The sequence below is a fragment of the Spermophilus citellus genome (assembly GCF_964194105.1).
Source record: "Spermophilus citellus genome assembly, chromosome: 9".
Taxonomy (NCBI): domain Eukaryota; kingdom Metazoa; phylum Chordata; class Mammalia; order Rodentia; family Sciuridae; genus Spermophilus; species Spermophilus citellus.
The window spans coordinates 8,622,301-8,644,610 of record NC_138191.1 but is presented as its reverse complement, the minus strand read 5'-3'; the positions used below and the strand labels follow the sequence as shown (position 1 = coordinate 8,644,610).

At 43.5% G+C, this 22,310-nt stretch overlaps 2 protein-coding genes across 2 annotated transcripts in view; one reads left to right on the top strand and one right to left on the bottom strand.

Moving 5' to 3' along the window:
- Nucleotides 1–1,607: 1,607 nt before the first annotated feature.
- Nucleotides 1,608–2,939, bottom strand: LOC308657292 (hydroxyacyl-coenzyme A dehydrogenase, mitochondrial-like). The gene is made up of 2 exons (XM_081308851.1): nucleotides 2,727–2,939; nucleotides 1,608–2,462 (listed from the first exon to the last, which is right to left on the bottom strand). The coding sequence occupies exons 1-2, from the start codon at nucleotides 2,928–2,930 to the stop codon at nucleotides 1,680–1,682; spliced, it is 987 nt and encodes a 328-aa protein (XP_081164977.1). The 5' UTR covers nucleotides 2,931–2,939; the 3' UTR covers nucleotides 1,608–1,679.
- A 512-nt stretch (nucleotides 2,940–3,451) lies between these two features.
- Nucleotides 3,452–22,310, top strand: part of FCRL5 (Fc receptor like 5) — a 33,268-nt gene continuing 14,409 nt past the window's right edge. The window contains exons 1-9 of the mRNA XM_081308846.1: nucleotides 3,452–3,567; nucleotides 5,864–5,884; nucleotides 7,229–7,474; nucleotides 9,432–9,686; nucleotides 9,920–10,204; nucleotides 11,708–11,989; nucleotides 12,722–13,000; nucleotides 16,178–16,456; nucleotides 20,251–20,526. Of these exons, the coding sequence (XP_081164972.1) occupies nucleotides 3,489–3,567; nucleotides 5,864–5,884; nucleotides 7,229–7,474; nucleotides 9,432–9,686; nucleotides 9,920–10,204; nucleotides 11,708–11,989; nucleotides 12,722–13,000; nucleotides 16,178–16,456; nucleotides 20,251–20,526 (2,002 nt within the window). The 5' untranslated portion in view covers nucleotides 3,452–3,488. The remainder of the gene's footprint in view (nucleotides 3,568–5,863; nucleotides 5,885–7,228; nucleotides 7,475–9,431; nucleotides 9,687–9,919; nucleotides 10,205–11,707; nucleotides 11,990–12,721; nucleotides 13,001–16,177; nucleotides 16,457–20,250; nucleotides 20,527–22,310) is intronic.

The following is a 22,310-nucleotide window of genomic DNA, read 5'->3' as shown; positions in this document are numbered from 1 at the left end:
AGGGACATGAAAATTAAAATCTTATTAAGATGAATCCAACAAAATTGCTAAAATTCATACGATGGCAATACTTGCATTAGCAAAGACTAGAGCATCGAGAACTCTCATGTTGCTTGGTGGAGTGTGAATTGACACAATCGCTTTGGAAAATAGCCTGGCCACATTTTCCAACCTGAAGACTGTCTAGGCATGCCTGATGAGCCGGTAATTCCACTCCAGGTATTTACCCCATAGAAATCCATGCACGTGCACTGAGATCTATAGAGGAATATTCACAACTGTTCTATTTGTTTTAGCTCCAAATGCAGGCAGAGACTCTGTTCCCCTTGAGGGTCCCCTACTGAACTGAGATGGATTCGTCTCTGTTTACCCTGTATGTTTTCCTCAGGGCACGGTAGTTCTAAATGTGACATCATATGCCAAAGGCAATGTGCATTAGTAGATACAAAGTTAAATGTCCCTTTAGGAGGATCAAGGTGTGAGTCCAGAGAGAAAAGGTGGGGAAACAAATATTTCAAAGAGAGAAACTGACATTCCTTATGGCATCTAATGTCTTAGGGGACTTGGTTGACCTGTGCACCAGCACAGAAACCTGACTTTTAAAAAATTATAGAAGCAATTCATACACATGATGCATGTAAAACAGGATAGATACACACAATGAAGTGGCTCTTTCCCACCAATAATACATCAAATATAACCATTTATTAGTGCTTTCCATGAAAAGGTATATTTATACTTATAAAAATACATTTATACACATGTGTTCAATTTTTTCCATCTATAACAAAGAAATAATACTGCAAATGCCAATCAGCACCTCATGTTTTGTCCTCTCCCATTAATCAGAGTGGTCTAATCTTAGCATGTGGAGGTTTGCCTCATTTGGGGGAGAGGTGTTAACCAGGGACTGAACTCAGGACACTTAACCACTGAGCCACATCCCTGCCCTATTTTGTATTTTTTTAAAAAATTTTAAATTACATGTTTATTTCCAAATTTTCACAGATTAATAGATTGCATTTTCTTAGAAGACAATTTACAGGAGTTTGCAGCACTGATTTCTTATTAAAAAAAAGAGAGAGTAATGATTAGGATTTGATGATTAGGATTTGTAGATATGAATGATCATGAAAAGACGTCTTCCTGGAAACCAAACATACACAGATATTCCCACCCATCCAGCAACAGTGTCTTGATGATGAGCTGAATAAAGACATAACATCTTAGGTCACACCCAGATGCAGGATAAGGCTCAAAGCTGCAGGCAGCAAAATATTCTCAGAAAGGCAAGATGCAGGCATCACAGACTGCTGTCCCTCACAGATGCCCACTGTGCGTTGCTGGCTCCTCATAGGAGTGCACAGCAACATGAAGCCAGCAGCTCACTCTGGGAGGAAGGGCCTCTCCTTTCTCAGTGACTCAATCAATGCATTACATAAAAGACAAGGTTCGAAAGAAACATTTGCTCCAAGGCACTGAGGGTGTAAAGTTTTTTTAGAAAATACATAAAAATGAACAGACTAAAAAAAGAAGTTAATTATCAATGGAAGAATCTATCATTACTGTGACTAGTGAAATAATTGCCTCAGATAGATTATCATTGAAATGCACATTGAACAGACTGTACAGAGAGGGATTGCCTGACCAAAGCGCATCCCCATGGCTCTCGGGGCTGGTTAGAGCACACTCACGAAACTTCTTCCTGAAGCCAGAGAAGCTGTGCATCGTTTGTATTTGTAATATCCTTCTCCAGTCTTCTTGCCCAGCTTCTTCTCTGCTACCAGCTTATTTAGTGACGTGCTGGGCTGAAACAGTGGATTCTTGGCATCCATTTCATGCCACCCATCCAGAATGAACTTTGTAGTATCCAGTCCAACATAATCAAGAAGCTCAAATGGACCCCTAGGGTATCCAGCTCCCAACTTCACTGCAGTGTCAATGTCTTCCTTGGATGCATCTCCTCGTTCATGCATCCTGATCGCTTCTATAAGGTATGGCACCAGGAGACGGTTCACAATAAACCCAGGAGTGTCCTTGCAAGAAACAGGATGTTTTCCCAAGGCTTTGCTCAAGTCCACCAGAGATTCAAATGTCTTCTGGCTTGTCATTTTAATGACCTCTACGAGTTTCATCAGGGGCACCGGGTTGAAGAAATGAAGGCCGGCAAATCGGTCTTGTCTGGTGGTGGCATTGGCTATGCTTGTGATCTGCAAAGAGGAAGTGTTGCTGGCAAAAATTGTATGTTCAGCAGCAAACTTGTCCAGCCTTTGGAAGAGCTCGTTCTTCACCTTCAGGTTCTCCACGATGGCCTCCACCACCAGGTCTGTGCTGTGGACGACAGATGCTGCATCTGTGCAGGTTGATATGCTGCTCAGGGTCTTCTCCACAAACTCATCACCAGCCTTAGGATTTTCTGCAAACTTCTTCTTTGACATTTTCCTAAGATTGTTTTTTAAGTATAGTAATTTCACTTTTATTTATATTATCAGCTCATGATCAGTTCAGGAGTAGGTAATTCCATCAAAATGTAAGGAGTATCTGTAGAAATTATCATTCATGTATTTAATTAACATTTTCTATGTGCCAAGGTGATATGTTGAAAACTTTAAAGGGGTTATTTTATGCAATATAAACAGAAATCCTATTGCTATTCCCACTTGAAGGGAAGAAACTGAGGCTATGGGAATTAAAGAGACTAACTATCCTAAGGTTTTCCTCAATACTTTTTTGGATTTTGCCAGGATGTCCTCTGTTTGGTCCACCAACACTACTGTGTGGCCACTTGCTGCAGCAACCTGGGCTATGCCGGCGCCCATCAGCCCACCACCGATGACCGTCACATGCTGGACGATAATTTTCTTCGCCGAGGCCGAAGCGCTGGACGAAGAAGACAAGGAGCGCAGGAACTGCCTGGTTACGAAAGCCATGATGCAGGGACGGCTCTATTTTGTTATTATTTTACTTAGAGACAGGGTCTCACTGAGTTGCTTAGCTTCTCACTTTTGCTGAGGCTGGCTTTGAACTTGAGATCCTCCTGCCTCAGCCTCCCAAGCTGCTGGGATTATAGAGGTGAGCCACCACACCAGCTAGGTTTGCCTCATTCTTAATAGTTTGTCATTGTATAGATGGATTGGAATATTCTTAAACAGCCCCATGCTTCCAGTGTGCAGGTAATAATGAATGATGTTACAATAAACATTTTTTATAGAACTATCTTCACATACTTTCCTTAAGGTAATTTCCCAACAAGGGAAATATGGGGTCAATGGCATGTGGTTTTTTTTAAGAACCCTAATCTTTATTTTCTCAATTTGATCAGAGGACAGGAAATCCTGATTGGTAGTTAACCATGGGTACTCCCACTTCCTTGTTTCTAATTTACTAATGCATTTTGCTCTTTTCAAAAAAGCATTTTCTCAGATGTGCTACTTGAGGCTGATGTGAACAGTGTACTGACTGTAAGATCAAGACCAAACCTGCTATTTATGAGAAAACTTGTCTTTGGTTCTCAGGTCTTGGTGGTTCCGGTCTTCATGCTGCTGTGGGTGACTCTACTGGTTCTGGGTGAGTAGATGACTCAACCTGAGTCTGGGTTGGGGTCTGGGGAGCTCCTCTTTCCACCTGGCCCTGGCCCTTTCTTGGGGCCCAGCACCTGCTCAGTCTTTCCCACATAAAGATACTGTATTTTAATGTTTTACTGTACAGCTCAGGGTTTCCTCTAGTGAATTCAAAGAAAGTGGTCATGGATGGAAAATAAGTCCTTCACTCTTACAGAGAAGGAACCCATAGCGCTCTATGAAGGTTTCACTTACATTTCTCTTAAACAGACACTTCACAAAGCCTTAGAAAGATATGTTGTGTCTGCTTGTTCTTAGTGTTTGATTCTGGGAACAGTCTACCCTCTTTCTGCAAAGGAGATGCATTTGTTCCTTGTATGACAAGGTCAGATTGTGGTGCTGGGCATGAGAGGGCAAGTCACAGCAGTGATTGACAGATTAAGAACACAATAGGGACAGGGGTAGACAAAACTTCAGACACATGACATTCTCATTGTGCGTGTGCATAAGTCTCTGTGAAGTCATAGCTACGAAGTGGGTAGTTTTTTTTTTTTTTTTGCCAAGGTTTAAAGGTCAGAATTAAATGTTTATAAATTTGTTTGGCAAAACAAAATTTCAGTTATTGTCTGTGGATAGCACTATCCCAGGTACTGGGGAATGAGGAGAGGACATGGGAGGTACCATTTCTGAGCTCAGGAAGCTCGGCTTTAGATGGGCTCTCAGCATAACCAGTGTGCAAGAAATAGCTACGGAACAGGATCCCAGTGAAATCACTGTGCAGGCAGAGTTTCCAACTGATGGTGCAGGCAGATTATAAACTACACAACAAATGCTGATAAAGACTTCATGAGACTCAGAGGGACAGCAGGACGAGGAGGGGGAGGCAGGAGGGACAGAGTGGATATGATGGAGGAAAAGAGGACCCTACAGCTAGAAGGTGCGTGGGATGCTGGAATGTTCCAGAGACAGAAGCACATCCTGGTGTGGCACCACACAGAGGGATAGAACAGGAGAATGGCCAGGGGCATGCACTTTGGGTTCAAAACACCATACTGTCGCCTATTAGCTGCTAAGCTTTCTGGCCTGTAAAATCTTGAATAATCAAGAGAAAGGTCCCTTACTGGATAAGCAATCTGGCAACATTAAACATCAGCACTCTCGCCCTGCCTTCTAAGGTGCTGCACAACTTGTCCCATCAAAGGATACCCTCTGTCAGAGTGCTCCATCTAAGTGTCCAATTCTACCTTCACAATCCTCCTTGAAAACTTTCCATGGCTTCCCGTGGCTTCTGTCATAAAAATGGACCTGCCTTCTCAGGCCCTGCATTCCTTTTTAATCTTATTTTCCCCATGGTGCCTTCCAGACACCACCACCCCCCGTCCCTCCCCAACTACCCCGCAACTCCTGGACCAGTGTCACTCTTCACTCCTGTGCCCTTCCTGTTTTGATTACTCTTCCCACCCCTGGCTGATCCCTACGTTCTCATTCATAGTTTTCTCCTCCTCCAGGCGCTTCCATGATCCACTCACCCTCTTCAACACACACACACACACACACACACACACACACACACACACACACACTCTCCGCACCGGGCTGGGTAGCCTTCCATCCTCCAATACCTCCCGTGTAATTCTGTTGTTGTACTTTGACCCTGGGTTATATCACCCAGCATCACGATTCTGTTTCTCCCACTGCTCAACGTTTTGCTAGCAGATACCATTTTTATTTGCTCTTATTAGTTATGCATGACAGTAGAATGTTATTTTGACATATTATGCATATATGGAGTATAACTTCTCATTCTTCTGGTTGTGCATGACTTAGAATTACATTGGTTGTGAAATCATATACGCACATAGGAAAGTGATACCCGATTGATTCATTGTCCTGTCTTTCCTCTTCCAGCCCCCTCCCTTCCTTTCATTCCCCCTTGTCTAGTCCAAAGTATTTCTATTCTTCCCTGCTCTCCTCCCTTCATGTGCACCCTCATATCAGAGGGAACACCTGGCCTTTGGTTTGGGGGGATTGGCTTATGTCACTAACGTGATAGTCTCAGATACCGTTTTTAAATTTGTGTTAGAAGTCTGAGCACTATGTTGTATATGAAGACATTTGAAAAATAACAATATTTTAGACATAATTTTCTTTTAATTGAAGAAATAATAAATGGATTGGGGAAATGTATTATCCTTGAAAAACTGAAGAATCCATGCTCTATGCTCATCTCTGGCTCTTTATTTTTATTGTTTATTTATTTACTTACTTACTTATGTGTTTATGTGTTTATTCATTTATTGCAGCTCCTGTCAGTGAACAACTTGGTGAGTTCTCTCTTTTGCTCCTCAGTGTGTCTGGATAAGAGTGCCTCTCTAACATAAAACATTTGCCTAAAAACCCCTCCTCTTTTCCATTTCTTTGCCAAGGCCGGCAAAGATGTAAAAAATGACACCTGGTCTCTTGGCATTGCGCCAGGGTTAGCATATCTTCATGGTCACCCTCTGCCCCTCCCTGGGTGAAGTGTTAGATCCACAGTCACTGACCTCGGCTGGGCCCTGATTTTATTCCTACTAGAGCTGGACCCCACTTATCCATGAGGCACTCCTTCAACTCCATGGTCAACATGCAGGGCTGGGGATAGGATCTTCTCTAATCAGCAAGTCAGGAGAAATCCTCTGAAAACATCCCACTATGAGATGCCAGCAGGAATACCCTAACCTTCACAGCTCTGGAAGTCAGTCCTCCAGGAAATGTGTGGGGACCAGGCCAGGGCTGAAGACAGACTTCCTGCATCATACATTTACTTTAGTTGTGACTCATATCACTCTTGGGGCCAGAGGGTGTCTTGGATATTTGAGAATCCATGAATAGCAAGAACTCCCTACATTTCCTCTCCTCATCCCAAATCAGCTGCTTCAACTGTACCCTAGGTCATCTCTGGATTCCAATAGATAATTTATCCATTTCTTGTCCTTCCATAATTAGCTATGCTGGAGGTTTTCTGGACATTTGAGTTATCATTTATAAAATGAAGCTGTTAGGCAACTTGATCTCTTAAGCTTTTCTCGGTAGCAAAAATCCCTCGATAGAATTATCTATTCTTTTAAGGAAAAGTGCAAAATTGTGATTTTAACAATGCCTGTGTAAGCTCTGTCTGTAATCAGATAGGGAACGGGAATTAGCTGAGTTTTGAACTTAAGATTAAGACAAATGAAATTATCTACATAAAAACTCATTCAGCCCATCAGGCAGTGACTCCAAGTAGCATATCCAGAGGATGTAATTGTCACATAACAGCTAAAGGCTACAGATGACACAAACACTACAATTTCTTCAGAGTGAATTAATGTCTCTAAACCTGTGTGGTGTGTGCGTGTGTGTGTGTGTGTGTGTGTTCATTTTCCCATGACCCACTTCCACCACAGGTAACTAACCACAGACATCGCAGTGAATCCTCTTGAACTCACATTATTCCTTGCTACTCTCTCTTCCCCTGGGGAGGTGAGTGCTTCGGGTTGATGTGCACCTTTGAATGATCAGCGACCCTCTCAGGGAACCTCTTAGGTGCTGTCCAAAGCTAGGTCCTCCCGTCTATCCCACAAGAACCTCTGCTGCTGGGACTGTGGGCACTGCCACCTCAGACTCATTTTCTCTCTCCTCCTCCTCAGTAACTCCATCCAAATCCATAATTTCCCTTCAATTTCCATGGACCGTTTTCTTCCAAGGAGAGAGCGTGGATCTGACCTGCAAAGGATCTAGTTCCCACTCCCCAAGGACAACAAAATGGTACTTTCAGGAAAAAGAATTAAGAAATACCCCCAAAAGCACCCTAAGGGTTCGTGAATCTGGAGACTACAAATGCCAGGCTGATGACTTGCCTGTAAGCGACCCTGTGCACTTGGAATTCTCTGCAGGTGAGACAGAAGTAAAAGAAATAAAAACCTTAGATATTATTTCAGACCATTTTCTCTCAGGCTGCTGATACCATTCACTTGGGTGGACTCTTGAATGGACATTTTTGTTCCACATTATAGTAAAACAAGGAGAGCGTTCACAGGCTCTGTGTGTAACCAGACAGGGAACAGAATTAGCTTCTTAAGTTTGAACCTAAAAATTAAGAAAATTGATACTATCCAGATAAAATTCATGTAGCCCAATGGGCCGAGACTCCGAGTAGTATATCCAGAAGGATATCATTGCCACATAACAGCTAAAGGTTATGGATGACCCAAACACTACCATTTCTTCAGAGTGAATTAATGTCTTCACACCCAGGCAGGATGTGGAAAGGGGGTGTTGTGGTTTCATGGTTTTGTGGGAGGATTGTTTGTTTGGGGTATGAGGGAATGGAATCCAGGGCCCTCTACTACTGAGCCACATCCCTATCCTTTTTTTTTATTTTTAATTTTGAGACAGTGTCTTGCTGAATTGCTCCGGCTGGCCTTGAACTTGCATTCCCCCTGCCTTGGTCTCTTGATTCATTGAGATTACAGACATACACCACCATGCCCAGCTAATCCTGTGGTTTTCAAAATTTGACCTCAGTCAGAAAGCCTGGGAAGGTTTTGGGTTTGGGGTGTTTTTTTTTTTTTTTTTTGGTGTTGTTTTGCTTTGTTTTCGTAGGGAGTCGGTACTGAGAATTGAATTCAGGGGCATTAGACCACTGAGCCACATCCTCAGCTCTATTTTGTATTTTATTTAGAGACAGGGCCTCACTGAGTTGCTTAGCACCTCACCATTTCCAGGACTGGCTTTGAACTCTCAGTCCTCCTGCCTCAGCCTTCAGAGCCACTGGGATTACAGGCATGCACCACCATGCTGGGGTCTGGGAAGGTCTTTAATCATACTCAGGCCCTACCTTATATTTACTGAATCAATATGTATAGACTTGCAGGGCACAGGGGCCCATGCCTGCAATCACAGCTACTTGGAAAAATGAGGCAGGAAGATCATAAATTCAAGGCCAGTCTGGGAAACTTAGCAAGATCCTGTCTCAAAATAAAATTTAAAAGTGCTGAGGATGTTGCTCAGTGGTAGAGTGCTTATCTAGAATGTACAGGGATCTGCGTTTATTCCTCAGTGTTTCAAAAGAAATAACTTATGGGAGTGCAGTCCAAGAATTATTATGTTTTATAAGCTGCTCAGGTGAAAGGAAATTTGGGTTGAAATTCATTTGAACAGTTCCTACACACTAAGGTGTGTAGTTTTAAGCCATATTACTTACTTGAAATAATAAGTGGCATAATGATTTGTCACATTTATAGCTACAGATGAAGAATTTCCTGTTTGTCCTAAGACCACCTGTTATAAAGTTGAAGTCATATCATCCCAGTTACAATGCCCTTTAATTTAGGGAAAAAGGAAACAGTGTAGTAACATAGCAATTCCCCTCTTAAACATTTACCTATTAAAGGGATCATAAATATACATCCCCCCAAAATGAAAGACCCTAAATGATCAAGAGATGAAGATTCATTAAATGAATTACAATGCTGCCCCTAAAAGAAAACTGTCCCCCATTGAAAATCAAGCTCAGTAATGAATTACTGAGGGAAAAATATTCTGACCTCGTAAATAAAGGGCAAGTTATCAAATATATAAATATTATTCCAATTCAATAAAGAAGAAAAAAATACCCAGAGACGCTCACATATTTCAACATGGAAGAAAAACAATTGGAAGCATCTCCGGGCAGTGAGATGGTAGATACTTTTTACTTACATTTCTACTTTCCAGCTTTTCTCAATTGCATATGTTCATTTTAAAATCCAGGGGGGAAATGATAAGAATTTTAAGAATCCTTGGAATAATAATGAAAAGAAAGAGGAAACAGTGGGTTGAACCAAATAACTGGTCTTATTTTTCCTCCAGCTCCACTGATCCTACAGGGTCCACCTTATGTGTTCGAAGGAGACTCCGTGCTTCTAAGGTGTCGGACAAAAGCAAAAATTGAACTGAATACTGTAGCATTTTTTAAGAATGGTGAACGCCTGATATTACCTAATAATAGTTCTGATCTGCACATTGATGGTGCTGATCTGGCGCACATTGGTCACTATCACTGTGGTGACTATACTCACGCGTGCTGTACAGCTTCTTCCAATAGTGTCAGCATCCAAGTGCGAGGTAAGGCTTTCATTGTTTTGTAAGTGGGTTGGTGAGAAGGAGGGCACCTGAGGTTGCAGAGGTAGACTAGGAAGAAGAGGGTGGGCTGGGGTGCCCGTGAGAGAAAGTGCGACTGTGCTGTTTGTGCTGATGGACGGCAGAACTCAGAAGTGGTGGTGCCACAGAGGCACTTTTCCCTCCAGTGCCTTTCCAAGCCTCACTCTTCTGGGGACTGCTGTGATCTTTCTTTCTAGTGCTATTTCCACGTCCCGAGCTGAGCAGCAGCTCCTCTGAGCCCACGGAGGGAAGTCCAGTGACCCTGACCTGTCAGACTCAGCTCCCTCCAGAGAGGTCAGACGCCCAGCTCCAGTTCTGCTTCTTCAGAGACGGTCAGGTTCTGGGGTCAGGCTGGAGCAGCTCCCCAGAGCTCCAGATTCCCGCCCTGGGGACAGAGGACTCAGGGTCCTACTGGTGCCAGGCAAAGAGAGTGAATTCCCACGTTCTGAAAGAGAGTCAGAAGATCTCCATCCCCGTGAGGGGTGAGTCTCAGTGGGTCCTGGGATGGACAGGGGACGGGACTGGGAGAGTTGTGTGCAATCGCACATCAGTTTGGTTCGTGTGGAACGTGCTTCTTCCCCGTGTGAGAATGGGAGCTGTGTGACAGAAGGACCTCAACTCTTGTGGACATCTTAGAAGAGTTTAGAGAAAAAAAAAAAAAGCTCAGGAAAAGAGACAGGGCTCATTTTTTCTTTCGCTGCCTTTAGATACAACTCTTCTTTGAAAGCTCTCTTCCCTGATGCCCTGTATTTCCTGCTAGGTCTATAGTCATAAGCGATGGCTGGGCTGACTGGACTCTGCTCAACCAAATGGACAGACCTGGAACACTAGGTGCCTGGAGCAGAGTGCTGAAAGACAGGGAAATCCAAGGACAAAAGGTTGGGGAATAAACGGTTCCAATTTGATGTCCCTAGGAAAGGTGGTGTGCCCATTTTCATTTTTTCCCAAGTTTCTAAAATCGTAGACATTTTCAAGCATGACTCTCATCCAATGGCCAAATGGTTCCCTTTATGAAATTTGGTCTGTCTCATGGAAAATATATTTAAGCATTAGGAAGGGACACGTGGTCTGTGGTGCCCAATTTCCTGAGTGAGCCGGGAACCAAAGTGATAGCATTTCCCGTAAATTCATCCCTGTTCCTAAGAAAAACAAAAGTTCAATGATACTTTCTTCTGAACTGACTAAATCCTATTAATCTTGCAGTTCCCGGAAGCAGAATTTTTTAGGGTCACTAGTTTAAGGACAAACAGTCCAGCAAAGGTGGAGAGGGGATTTATGGTCTAATAATTTATGGTCTAACAATAATTCCTGACAAAGTTTTTCCCCAACCTCAGGTTCTTCTCCCCCTCAGTTTAATGATCTTCCTTTGTTCTTAAAGCCCTGAGGATAACTCAAAAAGCACTGCCCTCAGCCGACATCACTACCGAAAGCCCATCACAGATGAGCCTACTGGACGGGACTGTCCTGGCCCCCAGTCCTTTGACCTCATGTGTCACATGCTAGACAGGTTAAGAAGGGTGTGCTCAAGGGCAAACCTACTAAACATGTCAACAGTGTTCCTTTCCAATCAGCTGTTGCTGTCACTGAATCCCCAGGGCAATCTCCTTTGATGCCAACTCTCCCTGCCCCCTGCACACCCTGGTCATTTTACTCGGTTGTTTTGGCAGCAGATATCACCTCTGGGATGACTGACCATGTTCTATCAAGGTGTGGGTGGACATGAGAGCAGGATAGAAGATGGGGCTAACTCTATTCCTAGGCTGAACTCTCCACAAGAACATTAGGAAGTAGAGGTCCTCCCTAGCCAAGCAGGGACCACAGCCTCTCCCACCGTCTCTCTGTTCCCCAGGACAAGGTAACTCCACTCCAGGCTAACCTCATATAGGGAATCAGCGGATTCTGCCATTTCCAGCCTGTGACTCTCCTCTGTCCACGAGCACCCCACTGCTATGAGGCTCACGTATATACATTTTTAATTTACTTAGGAGTTACTGTCAAGGTCCAAATTCGCACTGACCCAGCCTTAGGACCAGTGTTTGAAGGGAAGAAGTTGACGCTCATCTGCTCAGTAGACAGGCTCCCGGGGCCCATCAGGTTCTCCTGGTATAAAGTCAAGCTGGGGAAGGAAACAAAGATTCACACATCCTCAGAAGCAGAATTCAAGATCTCCATGGTGAAAGACAGTGACGCTGGGGACTATTACTGTAAAGTCAACAGTAGTCACAAAAGTTTTACCAGCAGGCCGGTCACCATCAAGCCATGGAAAGGTGAGTGCTGCTGAGTGTCTTCCAAGGAATGGATTACCAAACTGCACACAGGGGGCCTCTGTGCAGACCACAGGCAGTCGGGTGGGACATTGACATCCAATGCTCTGAGAAGCCTTCCAGGAGTTAGTCAGAGTCTAGGAGGAAAGAGCTAAGGACAGAAAGGGCTGTGGGCCATGGGAAGTTTTGGAAACTCTCAGACATAGAGATTAAAGAAAACGTTCAGTGATGAGGAATATGTCTGCACCCTTCAAATTTACCAATCCCTTTGCAGTTTAAGCAACGTTCAGTGCCTCTGAAGAATGAAAAGCAGAACAATTAGGATGTTAGAGTCAGGACTGATCTAGGGCCACGTCTCTTGACAAGGCCCTTGACTTACGGATCTTCAGGGACCCTCCCTGCACACATGTAAACAGAGATGGTCAGAGAATGGCCACAGGCAAAGCCCTGAGCCCAACCCTAATGAAGTGCCCCCAAGGACATCATCTCCTCTGCAAAAGGGGGACAGGTCACCTGACAAAGGGGGCAGGAGGGAAGAGGCAGGGGTCTGACCGAGAAGGAATAGACGGGAGCAGACCAGATGGAGGATGGGGAGGGATGGGGAGAGAAGCCTGGGAGGTTGCTGGACCACCCTGAGGGCCAGGAGAGACTAGAGTCTGGCCATTTTCTCTGGCCACAGATGGGAATTACAGGGAAGAGGCAGAAGTAACAGTTGACTCATTTTCTCTCCCTCAGCCGCTGTGTCTCGGCCTGTCCTCACCCTCAGCCCTTCTAACAATCAAGTTCGTGAGGGAACCTGGTTGACACTTCACTGTGAAGTCCAGAGAGGTTCTCCTCCGATCCTGTACAAGTTTTATCATGAGTCTGTCTCCCTGGGGAGAAGCTCAACCCCCTCTACAGGAAGAGCATCCTTGGGCATCTCTCTGACCACAAAGCATTCTGGGAACTACTACTGCACTGCTGATAACGGATATGGTCCCCAGCGCAGTGAGGCTGTGAGCCTGTCGGTCGTCAGTAAGCCGTAGTTTCCTCCATTCACCCCCCCCTCTCTCTGACCCCTCCACAAATGTGCTCCCACTTCCCAGTGTCCTCTGCTTTTTCCTTGGGAAAAGCCGATGTACTCTCCACTCCCCTCTCCAAACCAGCCATCCCCGCTGCTGCTTGTGCAGCCTGGGTGACATCACACCTCTGGATGTCACACAGCTTTCTCTCTCCTGGCCCCTAACCAGGAAGAACCCCCAATTCTCCCTTTCTTTCTACTTGTCCTGTGGATCCTCAGGGAGGAAAATCAGACAGTTGTTCTAAAATCAGTTTCCAGAGCCCAGAAGTATCTCTTGTTAGTTTACTATCAGACATTTTTTCAAACAGTGTATCAAGCAGCATAAGATATAGGCAGGATCCCTGTTATTCAAAATGTCCCTCTTGTTGGAGCATTTTTAAGAGTTGGTTAGGCAGTGGTATGAGGAGGCAGAGTCAAGGGAGGGGCTGGACACAGGTCAGGAGACAGCGTGACCTTGGTTTTTTTGGTCGAATGACCTGAAGGCTCTTAAAGGTAGTTCTCATATAATTCAAATGGACCCTATTAAGACTTGAATGTCAGTTTTGTGCCATCCACATGACAAAATTCCAGGCCCCATTTTTAGGGAGACAGTGTGATTTTGGGACTGTACTGATAGCAGAGAGTCCACTTTTGGTGAAATCTGGAATCAGCCTCGGTTTGACCTCCTCTAATTCAACAGACCCATTCTGGAAGAGAAGGCAGAATCCAGTCCCTCTCACAGTAGATGTGCAAGTTATGAAAGAAAGGACCAGGGAACCCTGCAGAGAGATTTCACATGGCAGAGATAAAGAGTCTGTGTCCTTGACATTCAGAGACCAGGAAACTGGAGACAGTGATATCATTATCAAAGGTGTTTAGAGATGTTTGAAGTGCTCTGTGGTGGCCCATATGTTCACCTCATATTGCCTGTGGGTGTGTTGCACTGATATCTAAGGATACATCAGACTGTGCCACGTGGACGCATCTTGGGGTCTAATAGCAGTTGCAGATGAGTCCTAGGACAAACGTCAACCTGAGGGACAGAAATACCTGGAGGTGGCAGAAGCAAACCTGCAAGGCCCACCAATCTGACTTCGGAGACGAGAGGCATTTTCTTAGGAGAACTATGGCAACTTGAAAACCCCTTCTATGTGAGTTGAGACCCTAAGATGAAAGAGAACATTTCAGGAAAAGAAAGGGAGGGCGGGAGGAGAAGTGAGAGGCTGTGTTCCAGGCAAAGGCATGTGCTAAAGAACCAATACTCAGGGAGCCAGCAGGAGGTCAGACCCATTAGCCACAGGATGGAGTGAAGACTGGGAGCGAGGATGAGGAAGGGAGGGCAGCTGGGCCCGCCTGGCCCCACACACTAGGAAAGCCTGTGGGCTTTATGCAAAAGGGTGACCTGGGATGCAGGAGGAGTTTTAGTGCTGGGCAAAATCACCGCAGCTGTAGGATGAAGAATGGATGGTAGAACAGCCAGTTTGGGGACCAACGGGGAGCAGATGTAAGAAGCCAAGAAGAGAAGGTACTGTTGAGCAGAATCCCCAGGCCGGTCTCAGCTGAGGAGAAAGGACACCAAAAGGGCCCCAGCTGAGGGACGAGATGCTAGGAGAGGGTTCACACAGACACTAAACCAAGATCCTGCTTTAAGCAAAAGATAGTGGGCCAATTCAGATGAGGCCAAGCTGGAGGTGATGGAAGACAAGAATCCAGTCTCAGGCTCTGCATTTAGCCACAGAGTCCTATTTGGTAGAACAGAGGCTATAACTGGAGTACCAGGGTTTGACTGTTGCCTCACCACTTATTACCTGTATGACAACCTCGTTGAGCCTCAGTTTCCTCATCTGTAAAATAGGAACAGCTACAGTGCTTACCTCAGGGAATGGTTTTGATGGTTAATGTCTTCACACATGTAAATATCTACATATTACACATGACAGAGACACATATATGCCAGATCTATAGTTAAAAGAACTCTACTGTCATAATAGCAAGTATCTTTTGTTATTATGAATAGCATCATTATTGTTATATTCATAAACAGGAAACCTCAACTTTAGTAGATTTGGCATAAACACCAGTGGTAATAAACAAGAAATGAGTTTGAGGTACAGCAGAAAGCCAGTAAATGTAGGTCATCTCTTCTAGAAGCCTGTCCACAGGAAAGAAGAGAGAGAAAACACTAAGTGCAAGCAAGGTTGCTATTATATTGTTTTGTTGTTTTTCTAACATGAAGAGGGTCCAACAAGATTAAACAACTCCAAATGAGGTTTGGAGAAAGCCGATACAGGCAGAGAATTTATATCTAGGATAGAGACAGGTGTGCATAGGGTCAAGAAACAGGAGAACCCACCTTGGGCAGTCAGAATCAAAATGGAGTCACTTTCGTCAAGTCCTAGGCAAAACAAACTAAGCCAGGAAGTTATGAGGAGGGGGAACTCATGCATGCCCGCCTGATAACAACAACTATTCATAAAATGACTCCAGAAACACAGCCTTGCATAAAGATCACAGTACCCTTGCACAAAAAAATATTTTTGTGTGAGCATTTGCCCAACAACTATTTTATCTTGGACAGACACCACCCTTATTATTCATTTGTATAGTCAAGGATTACTGTTTCAGAACCATCTTGTGTAATTCTCCTCCTTTCACCCCTAAAAACTCCCCTTTGCCTCAGCCTCCTTGGATAGGTTCCTAGTTTTCATGCCTGTGTATCCCCTTGCTGTGCTCTGCTGGTCTCCCATACACTTCATCTCTAGAGAATCTCTCTCTGTTATTTGGATTGACCCAAGGAATAACTCTTCCAAGGTCACAGAGCAGAGGGGAGAAGCCAAGAGCTGCTGGGGGTAAGGATGTGAGTCTGGTGGCAGCAAGATAAGCGACTTCTTCCCCAAGGGCTTCATCTCTGCAAAAGGGGGACAGGTCACCTGGTAAGGGGGGCAGGAGGGAAGAGACAGGGGTCTGACCGAGAAGGAATAGACGGGAGCAGACCAGATGGAGGATGGGGAGGGATGGGGAGAGAAGCCTGGGAGGTTGCTGGACCACCCTGAGGGCCAGGAGAGACTAGAGTCTGGCCATTTTCTCTGGCCACAGATGGGAATTACAGGGAAGAGGCAGAAGTAACGGTTGACTCATTTTCTCTCCCTCAGCCGCTGTGTCTCGGCCTGTCCTCACCCTCAGCCCTGCTAAGAACTGGCTCCTTGAAGGAACCTGGTTGACACTTCACTGTGAAGTCCAGAGAGGTTCTCCTCCGATCCTGTACACGTTTTATCATGAGTCTGTCTCCCTGGGGAGCAGCTCAACCCCCTCTACAGGAAGAGCATCCTTGGGCGTCTCTCTGACCACAAAGCATTCTGGGAACTACTACTGCACTGCTGATAACGGATTCGGCCCTCAGCACAGTGAGGCTGTGAGTCTCTCCGTCTTGGGTAAGCCCTGAGTTCCTGCTAAGACCATCCCCGGTCAGGGCCCTCTCTCTCAGGCCCCTTCACAAGTCTGCGGGAACCTTCCTGCTTCCTATCACAATCAGCCTAACACCCTTCTCGACTCTCAGCAAACCTAGGCCTCAGAGCTTATCCATCCCTGGCTCAACCTGACCCCATGACAGCTCAGAGACCCCCCCCCCAGCTTTTACCCAACACATTTCTTTTCACAAATCATCACTTTGTGCCCTCCGTCTTCTGAGCCAATTTTTCTTCACTTGATGCACAGATGCTTCACCTGTTTCTCCCTAACACACGTAGTTCAGCTGCAAGCACCGCCATGCGGGCAAATATTGGGCAACACCATAATTTCTCCAAAGAAGTCTCAAGCAGTTACAGCTCTCACAGTAGGTCTGCAGAGGACTGGATGTGAAAGGAAAGAATATGACGATTCCAAAACCAGAGCCCCCAGCCTTAATGCATCCACTAACCCATTATAATGTTTTATTATGTCCTCACACTTAGCAATATCTAAATCCTCTCTACTTCCTGTTCCTTGTCTGTCTCCCTCAATGTCAATGGGATATAAGCTCTAAGAGTACAGGACCTCATGGTATAGGTCTTCCCTACCTCCCTGAGCCTAACAGTGTGTGACACTGGGCATTTGGAACTCTTCTATTCTTGTGCAAGAATAGAATAGTGTTTATCAGAGGCTGGGAAGTGGTTGGGGGAGAAGATGGTTAATAGGGGTGCACTTGGAAAGGGGGGATATTTCTAATGTTCTATAGCACATTGGGAGGGTACCTATGATTGACAACAACTAATTGTCTACTTCAAAATAATTAGCAGAGAAGATTTTAATGTTCCTAACACAAAGAAATAATGAATGTTTGAGGTAATGGATTAACTAATGATCCTGACCGTATACATGTATCAAAATAGCACACTATGCCCCAAATATAGATATGATTACTATGTCAATTAAAATTTTAAAAATTATAAGGAGAAAAGAAGATGACATAGTACTTTTATGAAGAAGAATTGCTACAGAAAACAGGGAAAAAAACTCTCAAATTCTTCTAGATAGTCTCAATATAATTAGAGAAAATATGGACTCAAAAAAAGTTCAAAAAATAAATTAAAGAGGTCAAAGAAGAGATGATAAGACGATAAAATAATAAGAAGAGATAAGAAAACCATTCAGCAGAACTCGGGAGAAACAAAGAAAATTACAAAGATGTTTTAGAAATAAAATCCAAATGTAAGGCAATAAGAATAGAAGAGATACCCCTAAAAAATGTTAATTGAATGAAGAATCATTATGAGAAAACAATACAGAATGCAAAACAGAAAAAGAGGCAAAAATATAATATGGAAATCAGACAATAGATACCCCATGTTTGGATAATTAAATGCTTCTAGTGGAAAAACATTTTAAAAACATTTTTAAAAATAAATAACAGATTTCAAAAACAGATTAGAAAACCAAACTGAAGAGAAAAACACAACTCAAAGATGTAATTTGAAAATTTCCCCAAATGAAGAAAACATTAGCATGTACATAAGATTATCTCAATTAAGGTTTTGAACTTCAGAATTAAAGTGTGTGTGTGCGCTCGCACATGTGTGTGTGCGCTCGCACGTGTGTGTGAAAGAGAGAGAGAGAGGAGAAGCAGAGGGGAAAGGAAGCGGGGTGGAGCAAGAGAGAGGGTTTTTGGAAAAAATGAGCAGTCATCTCAGAAAGAAAAATATCCAGTGGGTCCTTGACTTTGCACAATAGTCGATGCCAAAGAGAGAAGTGTGGTGTCCAGACTTGTGCCTCGAGGAGAGGCATGAGAACGGAGAATTTTATATCAAACTGAAAAGTCACTGTCAAAAAATGCAGAAACTCAGGGAATTTAGTGCCCTTTAACCATTCTTGAAAAAAAAATTACTTCTTGAGAAAATCCAGCCCCTCAAGATGTGAATCAACATAAAGGACATATAATGAGGGAAACGTGATATGAAAATACAGACTGAACCTAGTAGATCAGAGTTTCCCAACCCTGGCTCCACATGAGAATCACCTGGGAACTTGGCAAAAATACCTCTCATTAAGCTCCTCTCCAAAAATATTAAATTCAGAATTTCTCAAGTAAGACTTGAGAAACAATATTTTTTAACACATATTCAGGTGAGAATATTGTACCAAGAAAGTTGAAAACCACATATTTCGATACAGAAACAGTGGCCAACCAATTGTGAAAACTATGGTTATGAATAGAAAACCAGGGTTGGGGCTGTAACTCGGTGGTAGAGCGCTCGCCTAGCACGTGTGAGGCACTGGGCAAAACTCAGCACCACATAAAAATAAATAAATAAGATAAAGGTATTGTGTTCATCTACAACTAAAAAATCCATTAAAAGAAAGAAAACCATTACAAACACTGAAAATTTAAAAAATATATGTGTAATGAAGAAAAATCATCTGGTCAGAAGCAGGAGAGGAAGTAAAATAACAATTATTTTCTTGTGATCACTATTATTTCATAATGGGCAACAAAAAAGAATTGACTTGACAATTTTTTTTAAAAAATTAATGTTGCTTCCAAACAAATAATCATCTAAGGCGACAAACATACCAATTGCCCTGATCTGATCATTATACATTGTATACAATATCAAAATGTCACACTGTACCCATAAATATGCACAATTACTGTATGTCAGTTAAAATGGAAAACGTTTTATAAAATTAATAACAAATTTCAAAATTTCCATTTTATAAATCATTTCTGAGTATTTTTAGAAATTCATTAATGGGTTAGTAAAGTTACATGGAAAACCAACTAGCAACCTGTAGAGTCACACAGGAGAGAATGAGTGAATTATTCAAGTGGAGTGACTAGAAAAAGAGAATAAATAATAAATATAAACCTAACTGAAAAAGGTATGAGGAAACAGATACTTATTTGCCCCTAGTGCAGGTGTTAATTGGTCCAACGTTTTAAAGAATAATTTATCATTATTTGAACTGTTCATATACCTCCTCCAAGAAATTCTACTTCTAAGAATTTATCCTAATGTATGCACAAATATATAATGATATATCTACAGGATCATTTAATGCAGTACTACACAAACATTTTAAAATTATGACTAAACATTCATTCAGAAAGAATTGCTTAAGTATATTATAGTAAATAAACACAATGGAATATTCTGAGGTTTGTAAAGTAGGTAATATCTGTACAAAATTGTACATACGTAAGAGTTGCACTTTAATGTATATAAAGAAATATACCTTGAGGCTGGGGTTATAGCTCAGCAGTAGAGTACTTGCCTTGCACTTGTGAGGTACTAGGTTTGATTCTCAGCACCACATAAAAAATAAATAAATAAAATAAGTAAAGATATGTGTCCACCTTTAAAAAAATTCTTAAAAAATATATACATATATGTAAACTTGGTTCTTTTAAGTGAATGGTGCAGATCGTTGGTAAATACCACAGAAAGAGGCTCAGGGTAGGATGCTAAGGCAGAAAGCAGGTTGTGGAAGAGTGTGTATTGTGATCCCCTGCCTGTGGTTTTCACTGTATTTATGTGTTGATGTAAGTATATTTGTACATAGAAACGGCTTAGAAAGTTATTAACACATACGCAACTGAGGAAATCTCTGAAAAATAAAAATAAGATAAACGATAGAATGTTTCTTATTTATTTTATATAATTCTATGAATTTAACATTATTTTAATGGGGAACTGCTTGAAATTTTTTTTAAGAAGACACTAATGTCAGCTAACATGTTTTCTCTCCTCAGTTCCATTGTCCCGCCCTGTCCTCACACGCAGAGCTCCCATGTCACAGCCTGTGGTGGGGGACGTGATGGAGCTTCACTGCGAGGCCCTGAGCGGCTTCCTCCCAATCACATACACATTTTACCATGACGATATCACCCTGGGGAGAAGAGTGGCCCACACTAGAGGAGGAGTGTCTTTCAGTCTCTCTGTGACTGCACAACATTCTGGAAACTACTTCTGTGAAGCCAGAAATCGTGCTCAGACCCAACACAGTGACACAATGACACTCACTGTCAGTAAGTTGACCTTTCCCACTAACAGCAGCAGAAGCAGCAGACCATAGCCCACCAGACCATGTAGGCGAGACTGGGGGCTGTCATGGCAGGCCTGCTGCCTCACAGCCACATGGAGAGCAGGTGTGCCTGGATTCTACAGGTGGAGGAGTGTGCACCTTCCTTTCCCAGCTGGACTTTCCTTTCTCCAGCTGTTCTTTGATTTCTCCAGCTGTACCTTTCTATCTCTAGCTATACTTTCCTTTCTCCACCTCTACTTCCCTTTCTCTAGCTGTACTTTCCTTACCCGAGCTGTTCTTTCCTTTTTCTAGTTGAAGAATTATTTCTGAAGCACTACTATACTTGCTATAGGTGTTCTTCCCTTTCTCCAGCTGTACTTTTATTCTCTAGCTGTACCTTCCTTTCTCCAGCTGTACTTTACTTTCTCCAGGTGTACTTTACTTTCTCCAGTTGTACTTTTTTTTCTCCAGCTGTACTCTCCTTTCTCTATCTGTACTTTCCTTGCCCCAGCTGTACTTTATTTTCTCCAGCTATACTTTTCTTAATCTAGCTGTACTTTTTCTTACTAGCAGTGCTCTGAAGCCATTGTTATGAAAACCCACAAATTTCTCCCTTGCTTCTCCTGCACCTCTGCCAGAGCAACCTGGGTCCCATCCAAGACCCCTGCTAGGAAATTTCCCAACTTTCCTACTCTTGCTTTTTTACATGCCCCTTTCCATTCAGCAATATCACCAAGTCCCACTGTCATGAGCTGAGCATCTGGTCACATCTCACTGATCCACCTCCACCCATTGCTTCACCATAGCTAAATCTGAGAAAAGACTCAGCTACCGGGCTGTATCACAAAGATCACTAAAGACATCCATGTTCTTAGATCCCTTAAACATTTCCATCCCACCATCATTTTATGACTCTAATGATCACATGTCTATGTCCATGACCAACACCTTGGCCTGTCCTTTTCCCACATCCATCATCCACCTCACATATACACAGGCCTCCAACCCTAAAAGACCATTTTAACACTTACTACTCACCATGACCTCCTGCCCTTCCAGCAACTCCTTCTGTCACTACTGTCCTCGGACCTCAACAGAACTCCCAGTTCAATCACTCTCCTTCTCCCTCCCTCATCCATCTGCCAAGAACACCTCTGACTCCTACCATCAAATTGAGTATTTGTCTATCTCTCCACCAGTCAGTAACTATGCCCCCTTTCCCTCAGGCATGGAGCAGGGGATTCTTCTCCCGGTGTCAGTGAACATTTCCATTTGATCTCTACATTCCATCCTCTCATGCATCCTCAGAACCTTCATGAAACCAACTATCCCTTTCTCACTCATGACTCTCAGCATCTCTCCTCATAGGCTCCTTCAGTGGGCATTTGACTTGCTCCATTTCTCTCACATCTAGAAACACCATTGCTTGATCCTGCTCCATCCACTGCTCATGACACCTCCTTCATCCAAATCCACAAGGCAGAAACTGAGGGTGTTCCTTGAATCCTCTCTATCTCTATTGCCACCATCCTACTCAGAGCCTTCGTCATTCAATGACATTTAGCTAATCCTCAATTTCACTTCTGCCCCCACTACAGTCCATTTTGCATAACCAGATCAGAATTCTCATACCATTGCTTAGTGAAGAAGGATCAAAATCCTCAGCATGGCCTGGGAAGCCCTGCCTGGCTCTCCAGCCTTCCCTCAGTGCTACTCCCACCTATGCCCACCTTCTTCCCAACCCAGGACCTTTGCACATACTGTCTACCTGCTTCATCTTTCCTCTTT